We start from the raw sequence: 25,845 nt of genomic DNA, 5'->3' as shown, positions 1-25,845 counted from the left end.
AAACAAAACATTGTAAACGCTATTCATAACCGTGGCACATATTGTAAAAGTGCATGGAATACAGATTATTTTCAGTCGGCATAAGGTACTGACTATTAGCTTGGCATTGCACTGCCATTATGTCGTGATAAAGCTGGTGCTCTCATCTTCTGATTCCTGGACTGTAAAACATTCATTTGTTGCTGCATAGACTGTGGTTATGCAGGTCTCACCTGGGACACATTCTGGACACACAGTAGCTGACAAAGTGTTCTGGATCGAGCACTGGCTCCATTGTCTGTTTTTCTTGGTCAGCGCAGCAACCCTACTGCTAGGCTCCGATCCCAGCTTGTAAACCTCGGAAATCTAGAAGCACTCTACTAGTACTGCTTTTTCAATTACCTTAAATTGTATTACATTTATTAAATACCTTAGTGGTCCATGCTAAATAATAACCAAGACTGTAGCTCCGAACTCATTGGGTCGACCAGTAACTGAAGTTAAGTCATACACTAGAAGAAACAAACAACACTAACAGTAGCTCTGGGAACCGATAAGCTTAAATTAACTAACAATTAATAAATAATACTATATATGTAATCAAAATATAAAAAGCCAGTCAGAAAAATTGTAATTGATATACATTTTATATAAATTAGAAATACAGGGAAAATACATAGAAAAACATGAAAATTACAATTTTTCTGACTGGCTTTTTATATTTTGATTACATATATAGTATTATTTATTAATTGTTAATTAATTTAAGCTTATTGGTTCCCAGCGCTACTGTTAGTGTTGTTTGTTTCTTCTTGTCTTTAGGGATTGGGTATCCCACATGGATAGCAGCTGGAACCCATAGGGTTACTTTAGCGCTCAATATCTGTCTTTGTTTGTTTAAGTCATACACTGCACTGTGGTATCGGTTATGGTATTTTAGATCTACAATGTCTAGGTCTACACTCATATGGTCGACCACTATAGGTCAACAGGGTCAAAAGGTCGACAGACGAAAGGGTGTTTTTGTCGACATAGGTCTTTATGGACACCGTCTAAGTGTACCGCGTCTCCTCGCATGGCTTGCTATGCTCGCCATTCTTCTGGCACGGTGCCACACTGCGCTAGGCACACTATTATATACTCCGTCCATGCCGTAGTGGATGGTAAGGCATGAAATACCGCCTGTCGGCACATGTCGGCTCGATTAAAAAAACTCAACCTTTTTCATGACAACCTTTTACATGTCGACCTTTTGACTGTGGACAGTTTGACCCTGTTAACCTTGTGACGGTCACCCAATAATGGTCCACCTTATGACTGCCGACCTAGAGTCAATCTATCATGAGTCCAGATACCGTGGTATCACATGTAAAGCCCCAGCAACTCATCATTGTATGCGGTCATTTTGCATACGATGTATCGCATGCAATCTCATTCACTGCCCCGGGGATGATAAACCCTTTCTGCAGCAGTGACACTGTGGATACGATGTGCGATACACAGGACCACGCATCAGAAGCAAATTACATACAACTTGACACTTTTCAAGTGATTTATCGGGCCGATGCATCAATATTGTGTAGAAAAATGTCAAATCGCACTAGTGTATTACACCCTTAAGTCGCTCACTTTCATCCCCGGACTATGGGGGTTATTCTAATGTCTTCGGTCCCCGGTGCGTTCACTGTTTTGCGTCTGCACATTTGGAGACGCATTTCTACAAATGCGCAGACACAGGGGGCGCGCGGGCACGGCGAACTACATGTTCACCGTCCCGCTCGCACCTAGCAGTGCGGGCTGGGGCATGAGTCGGCAGCAGGGGCATAGCCAATGGGAATCTGATGTCAGCTGCCCGTCTTACACAGAAATAGCACAACTGATATGCAAACTTTTAGGCTAATTCAGCAAAGACCCACCAAGATGGAATAAGCTACAATGTCACACTTTTTGTGCACTTTTTCTAGTGGGTGTAAAATTGTATCCCATTTATACAGTACTTTGCTTCCAACACATTTCTGGAAGTCACTTTTGGAAGTAGTATAGCCATGAATTAAGTGACAGCTGAATATGGTGATCCTATATTATAAGCTGGTGAGCAGGGCCCTCCTACCTTTTCACTGTCTGTAAATACCCTGTTTGTTGTATCATTGTCTCCTTTGTAAAGCGCAACGGAATATGCTGCGCTATATAAGAAACTGTTAATAAATAAATAAATGGTGTAAAATAATATTATGGAGTTTAGAAGTGTATCTGTGGACACGCACTAGGATATGTTATTGATGGGATTGGAGGGCAGGGGTTGTCTAGCATGAACCCTAATTGATGCAATCAGTAAGGGATAATGTTTCAAGAGGATCAATAACAAAATTCCTATTTGAACATTTGGATGTGTTCATATTTGACTGAATGAGACCACCCCATTAATAGGATAGCATTCTACCTACCATCAGCATACTAGAAACCTAAGCTAAAATTGCTACAAATCTAGAGTGCTCCCTGCTTCATTTCTCTCCCTTTGTGAAATTCTAAACTATTAATATTATTACTGTTACAATTTGCAACTTCTACATTTTCCTATGATCCCGAAGTACTATATTATGCTTATGTCATGCTTATACGTTTGGTGGAAAGGAGAAGTAACTGCTGCATTGAAGAAATTAGGCTCACACAGAAGTATTACTAAATACAGTAGTTACCAGCCCATTGACGGAACAACTTAGCAGCAATGTCAGTGCCGGCAGCTGTAAGTGCCTGAACAGAGCAACACTTGTTTCTAACTATTATAAATTAGTGGATGTCAGAAAGGTCAAGCATATACACATTATCTTTTTTGTATGACTTTGAGATGTATTGTAATTACAGCGCAATTTATTTATTACGTGTCACGAAAGTGTCACCTGCAGTCTGATTAGTTGCAGTACTTTGACGTAATAATACTAAAGGGGGGTATTCAATCTCCCGCAGCCATTCCCGATAGGGGAGATGGCTGCGGGGCCCTATTCAGTTCTGTCTTACCCGACAGCATTGAACAGAGGATCGCGGCAGAACGAGCCCGACTTCACATGCAAAGCCTGGGAAGTGACGAGCTCCCGGTTGCAGCTCACCTCTTCCCGGCCACAGCTCGCGGCCACGCCCCCTTCTCATCCCGCTGCAGGTGGGACATTGAATCCCACCTGCAAATTCTTGGCCAAGCAGACCGAGAACAGGACAGGGTCACGGCTGTCGGGCCAGCTCGACAGCCGTGACCCAAGATTGAATAACCCTCTAAGTGTATATCCAGACATACACTATTATTTCTCTTTTTAAAAATTCCGTATGTATTTTTTCCATCTAAAGTATCAGCATCTGGGTCCAGATGCTCTGTATACAGGATAGAGGGCAGATGTACTAAGCCTTAGAGAGTCATAAAGTGAAGTGACAGTTAGAAGCTGATTGACTATTACTTTATCTCTCCGCAAGGCTCTGCCCCTATAATATAGTACACACCATAATTGTAGCTTATTCAGATCATTACAATAATTCAGACACCACAGGCAGCACAAACACTGTTAAATCATGTACCTGTGCTGACTTCTAAGGTGACTTGACATAAACTGAACCATTACCGCTACAGCAATGCATTATGGAGCAAACCTATAATTGTACGTCTGTCATCCTCCTATGTGACTTACAACCTGCACTTTAAACAAGTACTAGATATGTCAATTTTGGGTATGGTTCATTAGGTCAAAAATGTCTAGGTCAACACCAAATGGCCTTCACGCATATTGTTGACAGTAAGAAAAGGTAGACACAAGCAAAAAGTTGACACATAAAAAGTTAAACATGACTTAGGCTGGCCTGCACACATTGCTGGTGTACTGCATGTGTGCCAGCTATGTGTGCCAGCTATGTGTGCTGAGCGATCCCTGCTTCCCCGTCACCCAGCGTTTATGGGGCTTTAGATGTTGTTGACTGAAATACTAAAACATTCCACAAGCAAAACCTCCTCCTTTGTTTTAATTTGTATATTGTTGTAGTAAATATTAGTACATATACTGCTGTATATGTACAGTACTAATAATACATATAATTCTTTTTTTTATAATACTCTGTTTCTCAAACTCAGTCATCTTGACCAGTTTTTTCACTCCGTACCAAGCTGAGAGCGGCGGGGGACGGAATGCGGCTGTCAGAGCTGAGCTTACAGCCAATCTCATCAGAGGAGGTGAGCGCTGAGTGGCGGGGTGTGGCTGGAAGAACTGACACGCTGCTAAGCTCTTTCGTCACATCCCACCCGTGACAGGCTGCTCACCTCCTCTAAAGAGAGCGGTTGTCAGCTGTTCCAGCTGCATCCTGCCCCCGCCCACTGATACGCCACTCACCTCTACTGAGAGTGGCGTGTCAGCTCTTCCCGATGCCCCCCTGGCACATCCACCCCCACCCTGCACTAAGTTATTGGAAGAGAATGCCTGCTCAGTTATGCAGTGGGGGGGGGGGGGGCTTCACAGTAATGGGGGGAGGGGGGGTTGCCCGCTCAGGGGGCAGCATCCTGCCCTAAAAAAAATCCTAAAGTGAACACTACATTCTCTATACTACATTACAAATATTTATTGCAAAAATGACTTTTCAATTCTGTGTTGATGTACTACATCTATTTTCTCATAATTGTGTTTAGGTCCTTACATTGTTTTCAGGAAACCACTAGAATACCTTTTTTGTATCTTGGTCATTTTAAGGGGTCAAGCCAATTAAATATGATATGTAGGAGCTATGACCCTTGTCAGTCCCTCTACTGACTTCCCCAAGCTGGTTCTGATGTTGAGCCCATGAGATCTGGATGTCTCTCTGTCTATCCGAGAGGCAGCCAGTTCTGAGGATAAATCTGACATAACAAATGGGCACACAAGATGGATTAGGGTCCTGTGCAGAGGACACTACCTGAGAAACTGTCATATCTGCCTGTCGCATCTCCGGCTCCCAGTACGTCACACTCTGGGCCCTCTTTTCGTTCCTTTCATGTACCCTCCAAGTTTAGATCTTTACTCATGGGTGTGAGTGTTGCTGTATGTCGCACTTGTAGTACTGCCAGATTTCCAGCCCCATAAATCCGCATTCAAACATTGATGAACCTGGGGGGAGAAAAGGTCATAACCAGCATTTACAGTACATGCAGTTGTAATGGCATCTCACCTCCCTTGTGTGCAGGGGAGAATTACAGTAATTGGGTTGAGCCCTAATTGGCCATATTGTTTCAAGTGCAAAGAGCTGGATGGAGAAATGATACCTGGCATGTAAGACATCTCATGCTTAGCTAGGGATAATCCATTGTTTTCTGGTGCTTTTCAGCACATAACTCAACATGGACATCAACAACATGTGCCATACAGCTGTCATAATACCTCCAGGCACCATTATTTTACATAGAAATTGTTTAGCTTGAGATAGTAAAAACCAAATAGGATCATGCAAACCCTTCACATAAGTCAGTTAAGTATCTCACTCTGCATGCTAGAGCCTCGTAGCATAAAGCAGAGACAGGATGGCTGAAAAATAAATGCAAATAATAGCATCACATGTGTGACCCGGGTGCCATAGCTCACCTGGATTGCTACATTATTCTGTCATCTGATGACTTGGAAAGCCTTAAAGTTGTGTAGTTAGCCTATACAGCAGTGGTTCCCAAACTGTGCGCCCAGGCTCCCTGGGGTGCCTCGGAGCACTTGCAGGGTGCCTCAGGTTGGTGGTCCAGAACCAATTAAAATTATTTATGGCCAATGAAACAGGCAAAATCAGTGCTTGGGGCTTTCAGTTATAAAATATGTGGATAAACAGAAGTGAATCCTGTTCCTCACCACATAACTGGACCTAAGGATGACATTTAAGCACAACTTATTTAATTTAAAAAAATATATATATTATTCTTGGTAACAAACTTTGGCCTAGGGGTGCCCTGAAAAATATTCTGATACTCTAGGGTGCCGTGATTCAAAAAAGTTTGGGAACCTCTGCTATACAGGGTTACAGGGTTTGTTGCAATAAAATTAATAATGGTCAAGTTTCGGTGTTATCAAAGCACTTATAAGCATCTGATAGCTATGTGATATTAGACAGTGCTTAAAATGTAAACTAGAAAATAACAGCGTGGGCACAAAAATTGGTGTTAACATAGTTAACAATGTTCTTGATAATAGAACTAGTGTGGTGACAAGGAGAAAGGCAAGCAGTCCAGATAACACCTATGATGACTCGCCAGGAGTATAACAGTGCCTGCAGCAGTGTCTGTCTACTCCCTCTTATCATGCCTAATGGATGACCCACCAGGCAGAGTGATGTCACTGACTCCCAGTTACAGGTTATCACTGCCATTCTGAGTAGGAGAGTATACCAGTATTCAGCACAATTCATCTCTAATCCTGACGCTTCCTCCCACCGGCTCAGAACAGGGAAACAAAAACATGATGGATGGTTGGATGGAGGGTGGTTAGTTCTTGAATAAGAAACACCAGTTGAGGTCACAGTCCCTAGTATACAGTATAACAATATTAATAATAATGTTATTTATTTAGCACTTTTCTCCTCATAGGAGACAAAGGGGGAATACCATTGTGTTCACATAGCTAAGTGGCCAAGCGGGTACCGCTCAGTGGGATCTGCTTGACCGTAAGGAGGTTGTGTGGGTGAGGTCACACACAGCGGTGTGGCCGGATCCTGTCTTTATTGTTACACAGCCGTTACAGTTACTGACTCATTTTTATATTTTTTTGTATTATTTTTTATTATAGATATATTATCACAGTATACACAATTAATAACTACACATTAAAAAAAAGTTGAAAAAGACACAATGACAAATACAAAATCACACACCTAACAAAAATACACTTGACAAACATTAATACAATAACTTTTCAAAAATGCATATTAACACTTTACATATAAGAGAGACACTGAGGCCTAGGGAGAGTCAGTGAGCCCTGGGGCTGGAGTTGGGCCCTTGGGGGGGGGGGGGGGGATCTCCTTCACTGTTGCTGCTGGGTACTGCTGCCGGGTGGTCGCCGCCTCTGGAGGTTGTGCCGAGGGCCAAGCTGTGCACCTGCGGCTGGGTCCTGTGCCGCGTCCTGAGTCTCTGGTGGATTTGCCGGGTGCCGAGCTGTGCACCTGCGGCCGGGTCATGTGCTGCGTCCTGCTCCGTCTCCTCAGTGCACCTCGGTGGTCATGCCGGTGCCGGTCCTGGTCGGGGGGGTGGTCATCGTGTCCAGGTCCTCCTCTCCTCTGCCTTCTCCCCCTCAGTTCTCCTCCTGTCCACGGGGCACCCTTTCTCCGGGGGCCGGGGATGGAAGCTCCGGTGGATGGGCGCACACATGCGTGTGACCATCCCTGGCCCCAACAGGAAGTTATCTATTCTCCAACGCAGCATATACTGTAGATCATTCTCCATCACACCTGGGAACAACTCTGTCCATCATCCTATTCCCATTTCACTACTTTACCGTTAGGCATAGTTTTAATAATAAGACAAGGCTTTTTTGTAGGGTGGGATTGTAGCAACATCGGTACTTGTTTCCTAGCACGGCGCCCATCGTGGGTCATCGCATACCTTAAGTTAAGGTATGCGATGGACGTGACCGACACGATTTTTGGCTATTTTTAGCCTTTTCCCCGACAATTAAAAAATCGGGTCTATCGCATGCCATTATAATTTCGTGGAGTTCATTTTATATAGTGTGACGAGCCACCAAGCCCGAAGCGTGGCGAGCGCAGCGTGCCCCGTGAGGGGACACGTAATACCTGTGAAGTAATGCGCGGGGCTCGCTGCACTGGCCACGCTTGTGGCTCGCTGCATTCGACACACTATGTAAAATCAACTTCACGCCGACGTGGATAGTGGGGGTATGAAAAGGTCGGAGGACGCGTACCGTCGCCCCTCGCAGGCTCGCTACATTTGCCACACTTCAGCATTCACAATGGGGGGGCATTTGACCCATCAGGGTGGGTATACAATGCAAATTGTGGTCTGGGGGGCATTTAACATTGGGCACAATGTAAAATCGGGTCTCAGGGACCATTTTACATTGGTTCCAATGTAAAAATCGTGTTGATCGCGTCGATCTCATCGCATGCGATTTGGTTGCATGCGATGCGATCGACGCAATTTTTTTGGACCCGATGGCGCTGTGCTAGGAAACAAGTACCGCAACATCTTATCTAAACCATTGAACCAACCATATTTGAATATTTGGGTTATCCCCTGGACGTAATGCTGAGCTTGAATGAATACAAAATCTAATGGGGAAAATCTCCTCATTTTCCAATGATCTGGCTGAAAGTCATAGGCTTTCTACTCCCAACATCCATTAATTGGTCTACTCTTACTATACCCTTCTCTTTCCAACGGTTAAAGGGATAATTGGCTTTACCTTCTTGAAAGCCCGTAATATCTAGGAAGTTTAAAAATATGGAAACTTTAGAGTTGCTTCCCAGTCTGTGAATCCCCCAACCATAAGGGTAGCACTCTCCAGTTGAATGTTAACATACTCTCCTCTGCCCCAAATCCAATCTCTTATATATTGTAAATGCGAAGCCAATCTATATTTCTCCAGATTCGGGAAGTTAACCCCCCTTTTGCTCTAGACTGCTGTAATTTGTGGAAAATTATCCTGGCTCTTTTCCCTTCCCAGATAAGCTTTTTAAAAATTGAATTAATCTCCATAATATCTCTGGAAGGGACAAGAGGACAGGGAGTATCTGTAGAGGGTACGAGATCATTTTAATAAAATGTATTCGCCCCATCAGAGATACAGGCAATTTCCCCCATCCCTCCAACTCCCTTGCACATTTTTTTAATAGCGGAGCCTACATTAAGGTCAGATATCAAGCTGAGGTCTTTAAGAAGATTCACCTCCAAATAGGTAATATAACTATCTGCCCATCTCAGTGGAACCTCGTTGACCCATGATGGTTTTTTAACTGACTTATCGAGGTTCATAGTAAACCCAGAGGCCTTACCAAATTCCTCCAATTTTTTTCAGCAAGATTTTAAAGGAAGCTTTGGCTAACTAATTAAAATTATTTATCAGACCAACATCTCTCCCCAAATATAAGAAAACAAATCACAAAAATAGAGCACTGTCCGTACAACAAAGATTTATTGATCCAATTTATATAGTTTTATTGATCCAATTTATAAAGTTTTATTGTGTGCTTTTACTATGGAATTGGGCTAAAATATTACCATATTAAAATATAAATTGTATCAATAAATCTTTTTGTAGGGACAGTGCTCTATTTTTTTGTGATTTGTTTTCTTTTTGAACTTATGCCAAGTTTCAGCATCTTGGTTTCCTATAGAGCTGCAGTCTGGGACAAAATAAAATATAAACAAGTACAGTATTTATTCTAGACTAGAAATAGCACCAAGCGCTCTCTCATATTGGCCCTTATTCAGATCTGATCGCAGTACAAATTTGTTGAAAATGGGCAAAACCATGTGCACTGCAGGTGGGGCAGATGTAACATTCACATTAACAGTAGGCTCTCTTGTCCCCTTTACCCCCCTGTGTTGTTCCCCATCTGACATTTTTGTACAGTCCATAACTGCAACTATTTAATAGTAAGTAGGTGTATTTTTATTAGATGCGAACATTGCATGTTTTAGAATTGTACCCTTTTGATCTCTAGATTGTGGTATGCACCCCCACTATGCATTGTGATACTCAATAATAAAGATTGCACCATAAAAACATGTTGATAAGTATACCTCACAAATGTTTGGATCAGTGCAATAAATTATCATTTTTATTTAATTGTTTGCTTTGAAAAATATTATTTCTGTACCTCAAATATCAATAGATGTTCTCTATATCCAAAACACAGACATACAAAGTTTTAAGGAAGCACAAAGGAACTAGGAAAGTAGAAAATTAGAAATACAATCTTATTTAGTTTTTCTTTCATGATCCAATTTTTTAGGAAATAAAAAATATCTAATAAAAATTCCTATAAAAAAAATTCCCCAGTGTACCCCTTCACTGACAATCACTAACAAGCATCCAGTATAGGAATTTGCTCTTTGTTCTTTTCCATTTATCTTTGTTGACATAGTATGTTGAAATGCTCAGCATGTCAACACTAACTATGTCAACGTTTATCATGTCGAAACAGATGAAATGTTGACGTTGTTAGAATTTTGATAAAACAGTGTGTCCAGAAGCAGGGGCTTCACTTAGCTGGCATCTGAGCTTAGGCGGCTATGGCGGTTCTATATTAACCTTTAAACATAGTCAACATAGCTGTCGACATTGTAGTGTCAATATTATGATTGTTGATAATTTATAATGTTGTCAAAGTGACTACATCTTATACTATTGCAGTATTAGAGTAGGAGTTAATGTTAGATGTGTAGACAGCTGGTAACATGATTGGAGAAATCTTATATGACACGGCCAGAGAGACAGTTGTGTATGAGAGTGGTGAAAGTGAATGCTGGCAAATTTGGGAAGTGGAAATTACTGTGAGAGGATGAAATCTAGAAAGACTACACGTTTCCTGCATTTTGTTACAGTTTCTGGGATATTGGAAATATAATAATATGGTTTCAATGAATTCTTTTGGGAAATATTTTTTTTTAATGCCTTTAGCATTCTGGTTTTCATTGATTCTCAAATTATAGCTACCAATGAATAAGAATATCTTTGTTTAACCCTTTGTGTGCCACGTGAATTTGTCAAAAGAATAGGTCCCAAAATTGCCAACAAACATTTTTATTCATTTATGTAATATTTAACTTTATATAGGAAATATAATCTTTTTTTTTTTTACACATTTTTTTATTTAAATTTTTATAACAAATGTGAGTGACAGTGGCATGTTTGCTAGGTATTTTGAACATTATGTTCAGCAACAGTTCTTACTGTATACAGTAAAAAGAATATGGAATTAAATCATAGTTGGTAATCCAGTTAGAATCACTTGGATATAGAGCTACTCAGTTGCTCCCTCAGTAAGCATGCAACCTTGAAGGTGAGAGCAGAATTCCGCATTTAGTGCCTCTGGGCCAGTCGCTAGCTTACTGCTTGTGGTACTAGCAAGTGCCCACCACTTAATTTGGGACATACCGTTTACCACAACTAAGCCACAGGCTTAAAGAGGCCTACACACAGGGAGATTTGCTGAGTGATCTGCAAATCTCTCTGGGAGGGAGAGGGAAGCCAGCTTAGTGAGGCAGGGGTGCTGGGCCATCACCGGGAGCAAAGAGGAGCGTTGTGGGAGCAGAGCCACCGTAGGGCTGACTTGTTTGGGGGCGTGGTGAGAGTGATTGCGTCATTTTAGCCATGCCCCCGCCGTGCAATGCCGGTATTTCAGGCATTGCACTGAGGGGGCTAAAATGATGCGGTTCGTGTCATTCAGCCCACGGACCCCTCCCCCGAGGAGCAGTTTGTGGGAGACCATCGGGTCCGAAATGGGGACCCGATTTCCGGGATTGCAGCGGTCGGGATTCCTGTCGGTATTTCGACCGTCGGGATTCCAACCGCCGGGATTTTGACAGCATCCCTGTGACAGATACAGTATGTGTATATTGAGGATAATAAGGAAGAGTAGGAATGTCTTTCATTCATTCAATCTTTCATTATTTACCTTGTGTAGCATTTGTTTATATGCCTGCTCATAGTATATGTTATTACAGGTATGTGTCTCTAAGATTTCATTTATTGATTTAATTTGATACTAAGATAAAAGGTTATGTGTGACCCTTGTCCCAGTTAGAGGGTTGCCTATCACTGCTCTAATTAACTTATGCTGACACCACACGAAAATCAATCAGCACCCACGCTGGGTTACACTGCGATAATACTGTCAGAATAACGTTTGTACGACCTTATCCACTGTATTGTTTGTTGGAATAATGTCAGCACCTTTCATATAACACATTATACATACAGTATTAAAAAATTTAAAAAAAGATCTCAGATAGGAATGGCTGGCTCTTACCACGTGTATTATTGGCATGTTCAGCTAGACACAATGTATGGGTTGCTGTTGTATACACTATAGCTGACATAAGCAGAGTAGATCTCCATCTGTAGTGGGACTAAAAGTGCCAGCAGTAACCGTAGATCTCTGCGACCGGGGTTAATGTGTAGTCTAGACAGTACAAACGTGTAAATCCTCCCAGAAGATGCCATATCCTGGAGCATTACTCTGCCTTTCCTCAGTCAGACACAGTTTAAAACATGTTGTCTTGTCTATAAAGCTATTTTTCCTGCATATGCATTTTAACAATGATTCATTGCCTATCTGTCTGCTTCTGCTGCCTCTCACTTCTGTTTGCTGCTACCCATCCCTGGCTCTCCTCCCCCTCCTGTGAAGTTTAAATATCTGGGATGCTTGTATGTCTCCAGGTGGTTCTGTGAAGGAAGAGAGCTGCATAACTCGCCTGACATTATCATCACCTCAGAGAGCGACGGACTTCATGCACTTGTCATCGCTGAGGCCTTTGAGGACGACACAGGGCGCTATACTTGTGTGGCATCTAACTGCCTCGGCTCTGACACTTCTTCCGCCGAAATATTTGTTGAAGGTAAAATATGATGTGGTCTGAATTTCGGTGCAGGAAAATGGGGTCAATTTAGAAATGATAGCTCTGGGGGCAATTTACTAAGAGGTGTATTCTACTTCACATGTGATGTTGCTATGGGCAACCAATCAGAATCTAGTTCTTACTTATTTAGCACCCTCTAGAAGATAATAGACAGGATGTGATTGGTTGCCCATGGCAACATCACATGTGAAGTAGAATACACATCTTAGTAAATGTCCCCCTCTGTATATTTTAGGGCAACAAATTATTGTCTGTCTATAAACAATATTATTTGGCATTTTTACTCAATCCCTATCAGCAGCTGCACTAATTGTTTGAAAATAGAAGGTTTATTTATTAACTAGGTGCAAATAGACCCAATGTGCAGTGAACCAGTAGCAGCCAATGAGACATTTGCTGTAATGAGTTTAGCACACCAGAGACATTAAAGCTTTCATTTGATAGGTTGCTGAGGGACACAGCTTTGGTACCATGGTAATAACTAAGCACGCAAGAGGGCAGAACTTGTTGGGCTTGTGTACATTTATAATCACAGTGCTACTTTAGTAACCTCTTTGAATGTATGTATTTATAATTACCATTTTGAATGCAATTAATGCCAATTCTAAATGATCATTCTTACTGTGCATTTGCCTATAGCGCACACACTACAGTATATGTTGTAAGTATAGTTGTATAGACGCCAAGTAAAGAGGATTATCTGGAAAGTGAACGGTTGAACTGGATGAACCTGTGTCTTTTTTTCAGTATCCATAATTATGTAGCTATGTAAAATACCTACTGTATCTTTTCTAATGTCACTGAGCTTGCTAAAAATATATTTGTCACAGTTTTGGGAATTATACAAGATCATCATTAGAAGGTTGACACCTCAGTAATTTGTTTGCTTGTAAACTGGCAAGACAATGGTATGTGCAAACTGACTGTATAGTTCTTGGATGCAGTTCTGGAAACTGCTCACGTTAGAGCCCTTGCTAAGGTGCTTTCTATGATACAAAAGTCTGTCATGGATTGGCCCAGTCCCTTGTTAATATGGCTAGAAACTCCAACTGCATCCCTGAACACTGTCTTCATGTAATAAGTAACTATGACTGTGCTTGTCTGAGTGTGTGTGTTTCTGTGTGACCCCCGTACATTGCATGTACACTGATGTTAGTGTTATTATTTACTCCATAGAGCAAGCCTATTAAGTGGAACATGTGTGTAAAGTCGTCTGTTTACATTTCAGGTGCCAGTTCATCAGACTCAGAAAGTGAAAGCTTTTCTTTCATATCAAAACAAGGAACGATGCCACAGTGAGTACGGTTTTACTACTTATCTTTGAGCATAATATTTTCTTAATTCAAACGAGTTAAGGACATTAAAAGCAATGTTTGAGTAACGTATATATACTGCATGCAAAAAATCCGTTTCTACTTGGCATCTGCTAACTTGGTGCCGGCATTCATAATCTTGAAGGCCTCGCCTATTGTGCACAGTAAAATACTCCGTGATCCACCATCTAAAATGCCACCCGTAGGTAATTATTTTCAGGGCTTTTGTCATCTCATGGATTTTTAGGGACTCAAGCTGGCTCATATTCAGTAAAAGCTGTTCTGGTTCTATGAGAAGAACAGACTAAAAACTTGTATATTTAAGTGCTATGAACGCAAAGTATTACTTTTACGACTGTTGTATCACTCTTGCCTTCAAACAGTTAAAATCCTAGCAAGAGTATATCCTACTCAGACTCACATGAGGTGTGACTGGCTTTTTTCCAGCCTAGGGCAGTCTGTCTCCATATACAGAAACCTAGAACCAAGTAAATATGGAGCGTAACAGCGGTGATTCAGGTGTCTGCGATCAGACTTGACATATTCGGAAACTTCAATAGCAGTTACAGAGTAAGAGTGACCGTGTTCCTGCCAGGAGATTAATCACCGGCCTGTCAGTTATGCACTTCTCTCCTCAGTGTGAGAATGTGTATAATGAATCCTTTATCGGGAAGGCTCATGCACAGTATACAGTCAATGAGGAGGTGATAAAATACACAACTAGGAAACCATTTCACACATTATATTAGTTTACTGTAATGTAATAACAAGTTACACTAAGGTAATGACCGACGTCCAGGAGAAGTCCATCATTAAGTCATGAAGTCTACGTATGGGAAGGAACTGATACAACTTTCAGATATACTGTATGCAGATTTTTTTTTACCTATTTTACTGTATTTCTACACAGTCTTTACAATTTGGGAAGCCAATCCTGGGGCATTTTTTCAATCCCAGGAATCGGGATTGGCTTCCCTAAAAAAAAAAAATGCCCTGCATGTTTACTTACATGTGCAAGGCAGGAGCAGCTGGGAGCGGGTTGGTGGGGGGCCGGGCTGATGCTGCCGGGAGTGGGGTGGGTGGTCGGGCAGGCTGATGTTGCTGGAAGTCGGTTGGGTGGGTGGGGTCTTCGGGAGCCGCGCAGGACGCGAGCTAACGGTGCGGGCGGTCAGCACGTCCAGCATTGTATGGATCGAGGTGGCTCTAGCTGTCTGTGCGGGTGTGTAGCCTGCGCAGCATGACCTCTGACCTCGTCACGCTGCACAGAGCTGCACTGCTGGGTATGGTAGAAGCCGGGCTGCCCAGCATTAGACTGCGCATGCGAGTCTAATCCCGAAATCCTGGGATTGAAATCCCGGTGTTTTTGGGGCCAAATCCCAGGATCCTGCCGATCCAGGGATTGGCCACCCTATTTACAATACTAGTATTTGAATGAATGATGTGTGAATAGTATTATTATTCCATTTTATTATATTGTAAGTGGTTCACAGAGCGGTACACATTAGAACAATACCAGGTACACAAAAAGTAACATTACAGTGACTGAAAAACAAAAACAAAGCACAGGTACCAGTAGCACCACAATGCTTATACACAATACCGCTGAGATGTAGGGGTGCAGCAGCGCTCTAAGAGAGGAGGCCCTTGTGCAGAGGGCTCATACTGTACTTCACATGCACAGACCTCCGAAAAATGGTGCCTTCGCCATTGTTTACGGCAATTCCAGCTGCTCTGCTGCCTTCATCACGGGACTTAGGAGGGCTCAGTATTCAAAAATGGGTACAGTGTGTGTAGTGTGGGTCCCCCTGGAACTTAAGGGCCCATGTGCACCACGCACACTGCACCCATTATAAATATGCCACTGTAGGGAGTAGGGAAGCAAAGGAGTTGTCTGCGTACCACCAGAGGTGGGTAATCATCAGAGGAGATGAACGGTTGAGAGTGAGAAGACATGTGGTTATAGACAATCACTGAGTAGGACAGAGTTATAACTGAAATGCCAGAGAAGAGGACTGTGAGAACAGGAGGAGAGTGGGACGTGCTCCAAGGAGCTTACAATCTAGGGCAGTGGTTCTCAAACTCGGTCCTCAGGATCCCACACAGTTCATGTTTTCAAGGTCACCCAACAGGGGCACTCATTACTGACTGACACATTTAAAAAGATCCACGGGTAGAGCTAATTATTTCACTTGATTCTGTGAGACCTGCAAAACATGCACTGTTTGGGGTCCTGAGGACCGACTCTGAGAACATGTGATCTAGGGGGAGGGTGGAGATAAACAAGTAAACATGAGGTGCCAGCAAGCAGAAAGTGGCCTTGTGGGAGGAAGTAAGTGAGGCAGGGATGGCCAAGGCATGAGGCAGAGAGCGACCTTGAGACTAGGGGCCTTATTTTTGTTCATTGTTACATCTGCCCCCCCTGCTGTGCACATGGTTTTGTCCATCTAAGAAGGATTTTGTCAGAAAGAATGAACCAAAATAAGGCCCTAGGTTATGCAGCAAAAATGTACACTTTGAAAAACAGGTGGGCTTTCAGTGCCTGTATGAAGATTTGAAAGGTTTGAGAGGAATAGATGTATCAAGAGAGCATCAACATGGTCTCAAAAATAGGCGACACTGTACGACCGCAAGAGCAAATGCAGGATCCATTGGTGGGGGTTTCCTTCTATGCATGCACAATCACACATTTTTATATATCATCTGGGTACAAAGTGGACTACTGTGATATTAAGTAAACAAGTTTCTACCAGTTGAGTATAGTCCAGTCATTTGTATATTTATTTATGTGTGTATAAGGAGGGAGATGGGATGTGTGTAATCAGAAACCCCAACTATGTGCCCTAGTGGACTGAGTCTGAATCTGTATATGGACCTGGCTTTTTTCACACCTAGTTCTGTTGTGTCCAAGTATACTGACCGAGGAGTCTAATAACAAACTCTTAGAGAGAGAGATAAAGTGGATGGAGATAAGTTACTAGTCCAGTGGTTCTCAAACTTTTTTGAATCACAGCACCCTAGAATATCAGATTTTTTTTCATGGCACCCTTGGGAGAAAATGTAGAAAAAATATAAAATTGGGTAGATTGTTTTTATATGTCATCCACGGGTTCAGTTATGTTGTGAGGGACAGGATTTGATTCTGTTTGAAAACATATGTTATGATTGGCAGCCACCAGCACTGGTTTTGTCTAATACATTGACCATAAGTAATTTGAATTAGTTGTGGACCACCAACCCGAGATACCCCTACAAGTTTCCTAAAGCACCCCAGGGTGCCACGGCCCATAGTTTGTGAACCAATGTATTAGCCCGCAGGTTCTCAAACGTCCTCAGGACCCCACACAGTGCATGTTTTCCAGGTCTCAACATAGAATAAAGTAAAACAATTAGCTCCACCTGTGGATATTTAAAATGTGTCAGTGAGCAATGAGTGCACCTGCTGGATGATCTGGAAAATGTGAACTGTGTGGGGTCCCAAGGACCGAGTTTGAGAACCACTGTACTAGCCAATAAGCCCCTAACTGCCAGCTGTGGTGCAAATGTATTTAGGGCCTTATTCTGGTTCACTCCTGGCAAATTCCTTCTTAGATGGACAAAACCATGTGCACTTCAGGTGGGGTAGATGTTACTTGTGCAGAGAGAGTTAGATTTGGGTGGGGTTTTACTTCAAAGTGAGATCTATATTGCAGTGTAAAAATAAAGCAGTCAGTATTTTCTCTGCACAAAAACAAAATAACTCACCCAAATCTAATTCTCTCTGCGCATTTTACATCTGCCCCCCCCCTGCAGTGCACATGGTTTTGTCCATCTAAGAAAGAATTTGCCAGAAGGAGTGAACCAGAATAAGGCCCTAAGTCTGGTGAAGAGATAAAGAGGAGATAAAATAGAAGGAGATAATGCACCAGCCAATCAGCTATATTTGAAAAATGACAGTTAGGAGATAATTGGCTGGTGCGTTATCTCCTACTATATCTTCACTTTATCTCAACTTACCTCTTAACCAGGCTTTATACATCTGCCCCTTTGTTTGAAAATTAACAGTTAGGCGCTGGTTGATTTGTACTTTATCCCTGATCGGTCAGATAAAAATACCAAAAGATGCCTGGAGCTAGCAGAATCTTGCGTCACGTGGCGTATTGAGGCTAGATGTATGAGGACACATCTTTACATTTTCTCTCATGCTTTGCAAAGTATGTTGAAAATTATTTATTTAAATGAATTATTGAAAATGCTAATAGACTCCCACATGGGATCCATAGGGACATATTAAAACATATATTTTTTTAAATGATCTCTTCCAAGCAAAAAAAATCATACAGAACCATTTTTGTACAAATTGAATGGAAATTGTAAGTACCCAAATGGTTAATGCAGTAGTGCTGCACCCAATATACAGTATTTACCACAAACCTGCAGAGTAGTTGAAGCCCTTCACCCCTGAGATTATCTCTAGCTGTCTGTCATGGAACAATGGACACATATGTATAATTTCACCTCTGATAAATGAAAGTACAAGATTATAATGTTTAAGCTTGGGAGTGACTTTTTATGTCAAACTGCTTATTATGGTGTGTGTGTATTAAATTACCCCTGACTTTGCTATGCTGATTACATCTTTATCTTACAACATTACATTGATATTACGTTTCTCTTGTCTGTGATACCTGTATGATTTCATTTTTTTCTCTACTTTAATGAGAACAAAAGTATATATATATTTTTTTTTTTTCTAGAGCACAAAAGAAAACTACATCAGTATCTTTGACCATTGGTCCATCATCACCAAAATGTGGAATAACCACTGCAATAATGCAGTCAATGTCCATACCTGTTCAGCCGGTAAGTCACTTCTGTATTAAAATTAACAAAGACATCATAGCTGCAAACTGATAATTATCCTGTTTTACCACTGGGAACCAAGTGGAGTAGGCTTACAAATATTTGTTGGGTGCATAAAATGGCTGCCTTTATGTATAGCTTACTATTCATATAATGGGCCTAAAGCAGGCATGTCCAAACTATGACCCTCCAGCTGTTGTGAAACTACATTTCCCATCATGCCTTGCCACAGTTTTGCTATTAGGGAATGCCAAAACCATGGCAAGGCATGATGGGACTTGTAGTTTCACAACAGCTGGAGGACCATAGTTTGGACATGCCTGGCCTAAAGATTCTTTGTAAATACAGGTTGAGTATCCCTTATCCAAAATGCTCGGGACCAGGAGAATTTTGGATAACGGATTATTCCGTATTTCGGAATATTTTAATATTTCAATGATGTATTTTGAAGTATCTTGCATTTATGCTGTATAAACACATAATATACACACAAATATATTTTATTACCACATAAAATACACACAAATATATTTTTATTGTTCAAAAAACAAGGTTTCAAAACGTGAAACAAAATGTGTGTACTATCTCAGCACTGAATTTGAATGCCAAGCAATCATTGTCTTGCACATATATAGTGCCAGTTACATATCATGTCCCCAGTGATGCTGTTACAAATGTCCCCAGTGAGTTTTTAGCAAAAAAAATATTTTTTTTCACTTTCTGGAATGTCCGTATTTCGGAATAATTCGGATAACGGATATTCGGATACGGGATACTCGACCTGTACTGAATTTGGCTGATTTGCCCTATTTCTATATGAATACACCATCGATAGAACACGGCCGTAAATGGCCATGATTTCTATGAGAGTGTGCTCATTTAATAACAATTGTAGGTAATTCTGCCAAAAATACTCATTGTCCAGGTGTATTTGGCTGAAGCCTGCACGGATCAATCAGATCAGTGCAGGCTTCTCTGTGTAAAAAAAAAAATCATTGTAAAAAAATGGAGTGGGGATCCCCTGCCCGGCTACAACCAGCACCAGACTTATGGCCCAGTCCTGGTTCCCAAAATACGGGGGACAAAGGAAGTAGTGGTCCCCTGTATTTTGGCAACCAGCACCAGGCTCAAACAGCCAGCGGTGTAATGACATAGAACGCATGATCACCATGGCAGTTGATGTTGGTGTTATGGAATTACAAGAACCAGCGGGGTCTCCAAGTCCCTTTTTGACAGAGGAGGCTTGCTGGTTCTTGCAGTTCCACAAAAGAACCCAATACTTTTTACATTTTGTAATTCCACCATCTAATTAGTACTTATTCATAGTATTTTAGTTTTTACCTTACTATTTATTGTACAGTGTAATTAACATATCTTATACAAAGAAAATATATTATAAGGAAGTTCTCTATACAATACTGTTCATAATATACTTAGAATTACCCCAATAGCTGCAGGGAATGTTTCTAATTAGTGTCAAGTATGAAATTCATGAGGCAGTTCATTCAATATTCTTATTGGTTCACAGGTCCACAGCCCCACCGCATACCTGTATCGTCAAGACCTGTCCACTTCCTCTACATTCTCTCCTCCTTCCTTCACTAAGGTATGGCATTTAAAATTGTCTGCTTATGGCCCTGTGTACAGAGAGAGACTTTTCGTTCGATTTTGACTACACAACACATTTGTTGGCAAGCTTTTCAAGCAGATTGTGATGTCACTCAGGTGCCAAAAGGGAGGGGTAATTCTGGTTAGGAAAAAAACATTTTGTATCCCAATTGCACACTGAGTGAGAAATATACACATAATAATCAGATAATACAGAGATCGTGGTGGCATATATCTGCAGATATAGGGCTAAGCCCCCAGGCCGTACGTCAAGGCGTCTCTGTGTCACTGGGGGTCCCTAATACTGGGTATGGGTCTGGGGTGTGGGCCCCGATTTTGACTATATAGGTCAAATTGATTCGACATTGAATGGACATGGAATGTTTTTTTAGAACATTCGAAGCAGATTCGAAATCGATGCTTGCTCCCGTGTAGTGTAAATCAAATAGAAGAATAGACTTGCCAGGCAAGGCTACATAGTATAAATCTAATGTAAAAAAGTGAAAATCGAAAAGCAGTAGCGAAATCGAATAGTACATATCGAATAGGTCACATCGAATCGAAAACCAGGTCTCACCTAAGAGGAACTGTGTGCATATTTCATTTAAAGAATGCGATAGGCAGTGTACTCCTAACAATGCATAACACTGTACTACTGAGGAGAATGTCTACCAACGTTCTAAGGAAAAACAGCTCCTTCCAACATCCTAGTAAAGTAACGAATTGCACGTCATCAAGAAGCACTAACAGTCTATGGGGCCTATGTACTAAGTCTTGGCGAGTGATATAGGATCGAAAATAAAGCTGTCCATACATCAGAAGGATTTCCGGCCCGAAAGCACGATTTCAACGGGTTGTGCAATGCATTATGTGAGTTGTGAGTGCAAATCCTGAGGTGTTTCGGTACAATGCATGGGTCCAAGGGTCATGTAGTCTGAAGATGCTGCTAATGATCAGTATGCTGGGAGTTGCAGATCTCACAATAGATCTTATGTGAAATGACACACATAAAGGCCCCCACACACTAGAACAATTTTTTGACCGATTTCCGATCGATCGGCAATAACCGGCCGATTATTGCTGATTATCGATAAAAATCGGACGATATATCGGACGATCGGTCGGAAATCGGCCAATCGGCCAAAAAAAAAAACGTTCTAGTGTGTGGGGGGCCCTTTAGATCTATCATGTGTCTGGGAAGCTGCTTGGGAAATCATTAGATGACTTGGATCTGATGCTGGTGTATCTGATGTATGGCCAGCTTTAGATTAGCATCCAATCAGCTCCTGTGCTATGTTACAGGCTGTGTTTGGAAAATGACAAGAGACCCAAGGATTTAATGATATTCCTGAGCACAGACTGCTTAACCAAATTACTGAGGCACAATACTAATTAAGTTACCTGTGTGCAAGCATGAATATGTTTAAAACTTGTGCTGTTAGTCTAGGTTTTAAACACACACATTAATTTTTCCTTACATCCTTCCTTATTGATGGAATGAGATCATTTTCGTGAAGAAAAATAAATTATCCAGACATGTTAAAAGTGTGTGTGGGGGATGCTCTAACATCCACACCCCAGCTCCGCCCCCTATCGCCGCACTTCGCATTCATAATTATCGCATATGCACTAACATATGCGATAATTATGGCAAAGAACAGCTCTTGCGTTAAGAGCTGTCCTTTGCGATAGAGTCAGCGGGTCCCATGGGGACCCGGCGGCTCTCCCCAACCTCCCTTACCCGGTGCTGCTGCTGCGCCGGGCTCTCCTCCTCCCTGCACCTGGAAGAGGATCAGTGCAGGGAGGAGGTCACAGGTCCGGGCAGCACAGCTCTGTGCTGCCCGGACACAGGTGAGGGGGGTGAGGGGCGATGCGGGGCGGCGGGGGTCCATGCGGGGCGTCTGGGGTCGGTGTGGGGCGGCAGAGGGTTGCGTTAGTAACCCGGCGGGGGATGCTTACAGCATCCCAAAATGCGGTAAGAACCCAGATAACGGGGTTTTTACCGCATTTTTAGCTTAGAAAATCTCCCCCTGTGTCTCTTAAGGTGCCCTTACACAGTGCAAAATGTGCTGTGTGCGTTTTGTGCTAGATTGCATTGCATCTCGTTCAAATCGCATGCGATATGCTACAACAGCGTACGATTTGAACTGGATGCGATGCGATCTAGTACACAAAGTACTGGCTGCACATAGTTTTTTTTTGTTTGCGATGTGAACTACATCACATTTCAAGCCAAAACAAACACGGTGCGATGTGAACTACACGCGATGCGTTTTGAACTACAAAGTTCAAAACGCATCCGATACTCGCACCAGGGACTGAGTGCATTATTAGTGATAGACTGTTCTAGGCTACACACTTATTTTGCCTGTAAGTGTGCTTGTTTTCCCAATACCAAGCCTCCTTTGCTTCATTCTTAGTCACTCAATATTGTGAAAGTGACGATTAGTAAGTGCTGTTGTATTTAAATGTGAGTAAACCAGTAAAACTTATTTTGTTTTGTTGGGACATGAATCCTAAGAATGCTAACAGAAGGCTTTGTTTTACAAGGGAGCACACAAAAACATTGCTTCATGTTTTCTTTTCAGGTTAGACGATGGGAGCTAAATAAGGGAGGCGGAGCTTACAAATGGAAATGCTGTATACCTTTACTAAGGCTTGGCACAGAGCGAAATGTCATGAGTTCTAAAATATCACTTTCAGTAGTTCCGCTGCTGTTGCACCATACTTCCCTACTTTTGATATATAGCATTTCAGGGAGATTGTGAAAGCCATACCTATGAGCACAGCATTAAAGTGGGCGTGTACGGCTACATTTATTTATTTACAGTTTCTTATATAGCGCAGCATATTCCGTTGCGCTCTGCAATTGGAAACAACTGTGATAAAACAAACTGGGTAAAAACAAACCGACATAGAGGTAGGATGGCCCTGCTCGCAAGCTTACAATCTATAGGGATAATAGGAGGGATACATAAGGATAGGATTCCATAGCATGGCAGTCCCACCAGATGACAAGACAGTCCTGATTGGATCAGTGGCGTAACAGAAAATTTTGCTCCCCCCCCCGCCGGGACAATATCGCCGCCCCCTCCCCCCGTTAAAAGACAAGACCCCCCCGGGGAGCTGGCAGGGAGGTCCATGCGTCGCGGGGGTACCTGTGTTCAGGGAGAGCCTGGAGGTCCCTGCGGCGCTGATGATGATGTTGCCGGGGTCCCTGCACTCATGCAGTGAAGTGGAAATACTGCGCTACCGCCGTGCGGCGGCGCGGGAAGCACTGACTCTGAAAACACTGGGCGCATGCTAATTGGCTGAATCTCAGCCAATCAGTGTGCAGCCAGTGTTTTCAAAGTTAGAAGCGTTTCCCGCGCCGCGAATGTCTAGCCAGGAAAATCAGCCTTGCATTAATCACTGCGTTATATAACGAGTGCATGGATTAGAGATTTTGCGGTGTCTTGTGTAAGGTACAGACAAATATTGGATATGTTTTTAGATGCATGTAACAAGATTTAGAGACAGATAGAACGTGAGGAATGAAGGACAGTTCAGAGTCCAGGATGTAGGCACTCCTAGGCAGTGAGCTTGGATTGATTGTTGGATTGATTGTTGTGTTCTCAACAGTGACAGATATATCAGTTTGGTAACTACTCTTGGCTGGTGGGAATATAATATATTCTGTTTTGGAATTGTTGAGTTTGAGGTGGCGAGATGACATCCAAGAGGAAAGGGCATAAAGGCATTCAGAGACAAGGAGCAATACTGATGGTGTCAGTTCAGGTTAGGATAGATAGATTTGAGTACAGATGATACTCAAATCTGAAAGAGTTAATTAGTTGCTCAAGAGAGCAGGTATAGGTGGAGAAAAGCAGAGGACCTAAGATTGACAGAGTTAGTGAAAAGGAGGTAGAATCAGAGAAGCGAACACTGAAAGAGCGATTCGATAGGAGGGATGAGAACCAAGAAAGGGCTGTTTTCTGAAGACCTAGGGATTGTAGTGTTTGTATGAGATAAGAGTGGTCAACAGTGCCAAAGGCAGCAGAGAGATCTAGAAGAATAAGAAGTGAGAAATGGCCTTTATGCTGCCCATACATATGTGAGATATCAAATGCAATCATTCGATTTTGGCCACATCTGGCTGATAAATCGAATGATTGCATGCATTTTTAAGCTGACATTCGACGCGATGCGCAGGCACGCCATCGAATGTCGCATCGATAGATATTATGAGCTGCACATAATATTTATCGAATTGCATGAGCAATCGCATGTGGTTTTTAACCACATGCGATTGCTCGAATGCAATCAGCGGCGGGTTCAGGGAGCGGGGCCAGGATGGGTACCGGAGCACTGGTGGGGAGCCGGTACCTTAATGCTGGGGACCAGAGGGACTCAGCAGCAGCAGTGGAGGGATGGCGGTTGTATAGCATGAAGCTTTCAGGCGGCGGGACGCGGCAGTGGCAGCAGATGAGAGAGAATTCTCTTAGCCAATCAGCGGCCGTCTGAATGTGAGGCCGCTGATTGGCTGAGAGAGCCTCAGCCAATCAAAGTGTTTCAAAGCCAGCCCAGTGTTTCAAAGTCAACTGCTGCCGCTGACAAGTCCCGCCGCCTGAAAGATCCAACGCTATTGTCCCCAGCTCCGGTCCCGCCTACACAGCCGACACACCACCCCTCCAGCACCCGATGTCCATCGCAGGATGGCATGCGACATCGGGTGCTGCACTGAGCACCACTTGATGCGATCAGATGCGATGGGACATCACATTGCGATGTCGCATCGCATCTGATCGCACATATATATTGGCAGCATTAGATTTAGTCGAGTGTGAGTCGAGTGTACGCAAGTACCGTAAGTAGCTTAGATCAGAATTGTGGTTTTTTTTTAGAATGGGAGTAATAAGTGTAAGCTTGAACAGAGAAGGAAAGATACCACTAGAGAGAGAGAGAGAGAGAGAGAGAGAGAGAGAGAGAGGTTATAGATTTTAGTTAAGTTTGGGATAAGCACAGGAGACAGAGCTTTACTGACTTGTAAGGGTATAGGATCAAGAGGGGAGTTAATGGAGTAGAAAGATGAGAAGAGTGTTGTTATTTCATCCTCACTTGTGGGGTCAAATAAGGAAGAAGTGGCAAAGGTCTCAGGAAAGGAATTGAGCAGGGTACTGGCTGAGGAAGAGCATGCCATTTCATCTTGGGTTTTATCAATCTTGTCCTTGAAGAAGGAATCAAGCTCTTGTGCACTGATAGTAGCTGGTGGGGAGGGTGAGGGAGGGCAACGAAGTGATTAAAATGTATTTAAATGTCGCTTGGGGTTGGCGGCATGAGAAGAGATGAGAGATTGAAAGTATGTTTTTTTTTAGCATTGTCCAGAGCATTAAGACTGAGTGGTAGGTAGTCTTAAATGTGATGAAGTTACTTGGATTTTGAGATTTCCGCCACTGATGTTCAAATCTATGTGATTGTTTTTGTAGGTCTCTTGTTAATTTAGAGTGCCACTGTTGCCACCTAAGCCTATGTGGATTGTGAGGAGTA

General features: G+C 42.5%; 1 protein-coding gene across 1 annotated transcript in view; it reads left to right on the top strand.

Moving 5' to 3' along the window:
• Positions 1–25,845, top strand: part of PALLD (palladin, cytoskeletal associated protein) — a 350,163-nt gene that overhangs the window by 133,315 nt on the left and 191,003 nt on the right. The window contains exons 3-6 of the mRNA XM_083171059.1: positions 12,360–12,538; positions 13,788–13,854; positions 18,606–18,711; positions 20,240–20,317. Of these exons, the coding sequence (XP_083027185.1) occupies positions 12,360–12,538; positions 13,788–13,854; positions 18,606–18,711; positions 20,240–20,317 (430 nt within the window). The remainder of the gene's footprint in view (positions 1–12,359; positions 12,539–13,787; positions 13,855–18,605; positions 18,712–20,239; positions 20,318–25,845) is intronic.

Source organism: Crinia signifera, chromosome 1, assembly GCF_055691185.1.
Source record: "Crinia signifera chromosome 1, ASM5569118v1, whole genome shotgun sequence".
Classification (NCBI taxonomy): domain Eukaryota; kingdom Metazoa; phylum Chordata; class Amphibia; order Anura; family Myobatrachidae; genus Crinia; species Crinia signifera.
Note: the sequence above shows the minus strand (reverse complement) of the source record. Positions and strands in the feature narration are given on the sequence as shown.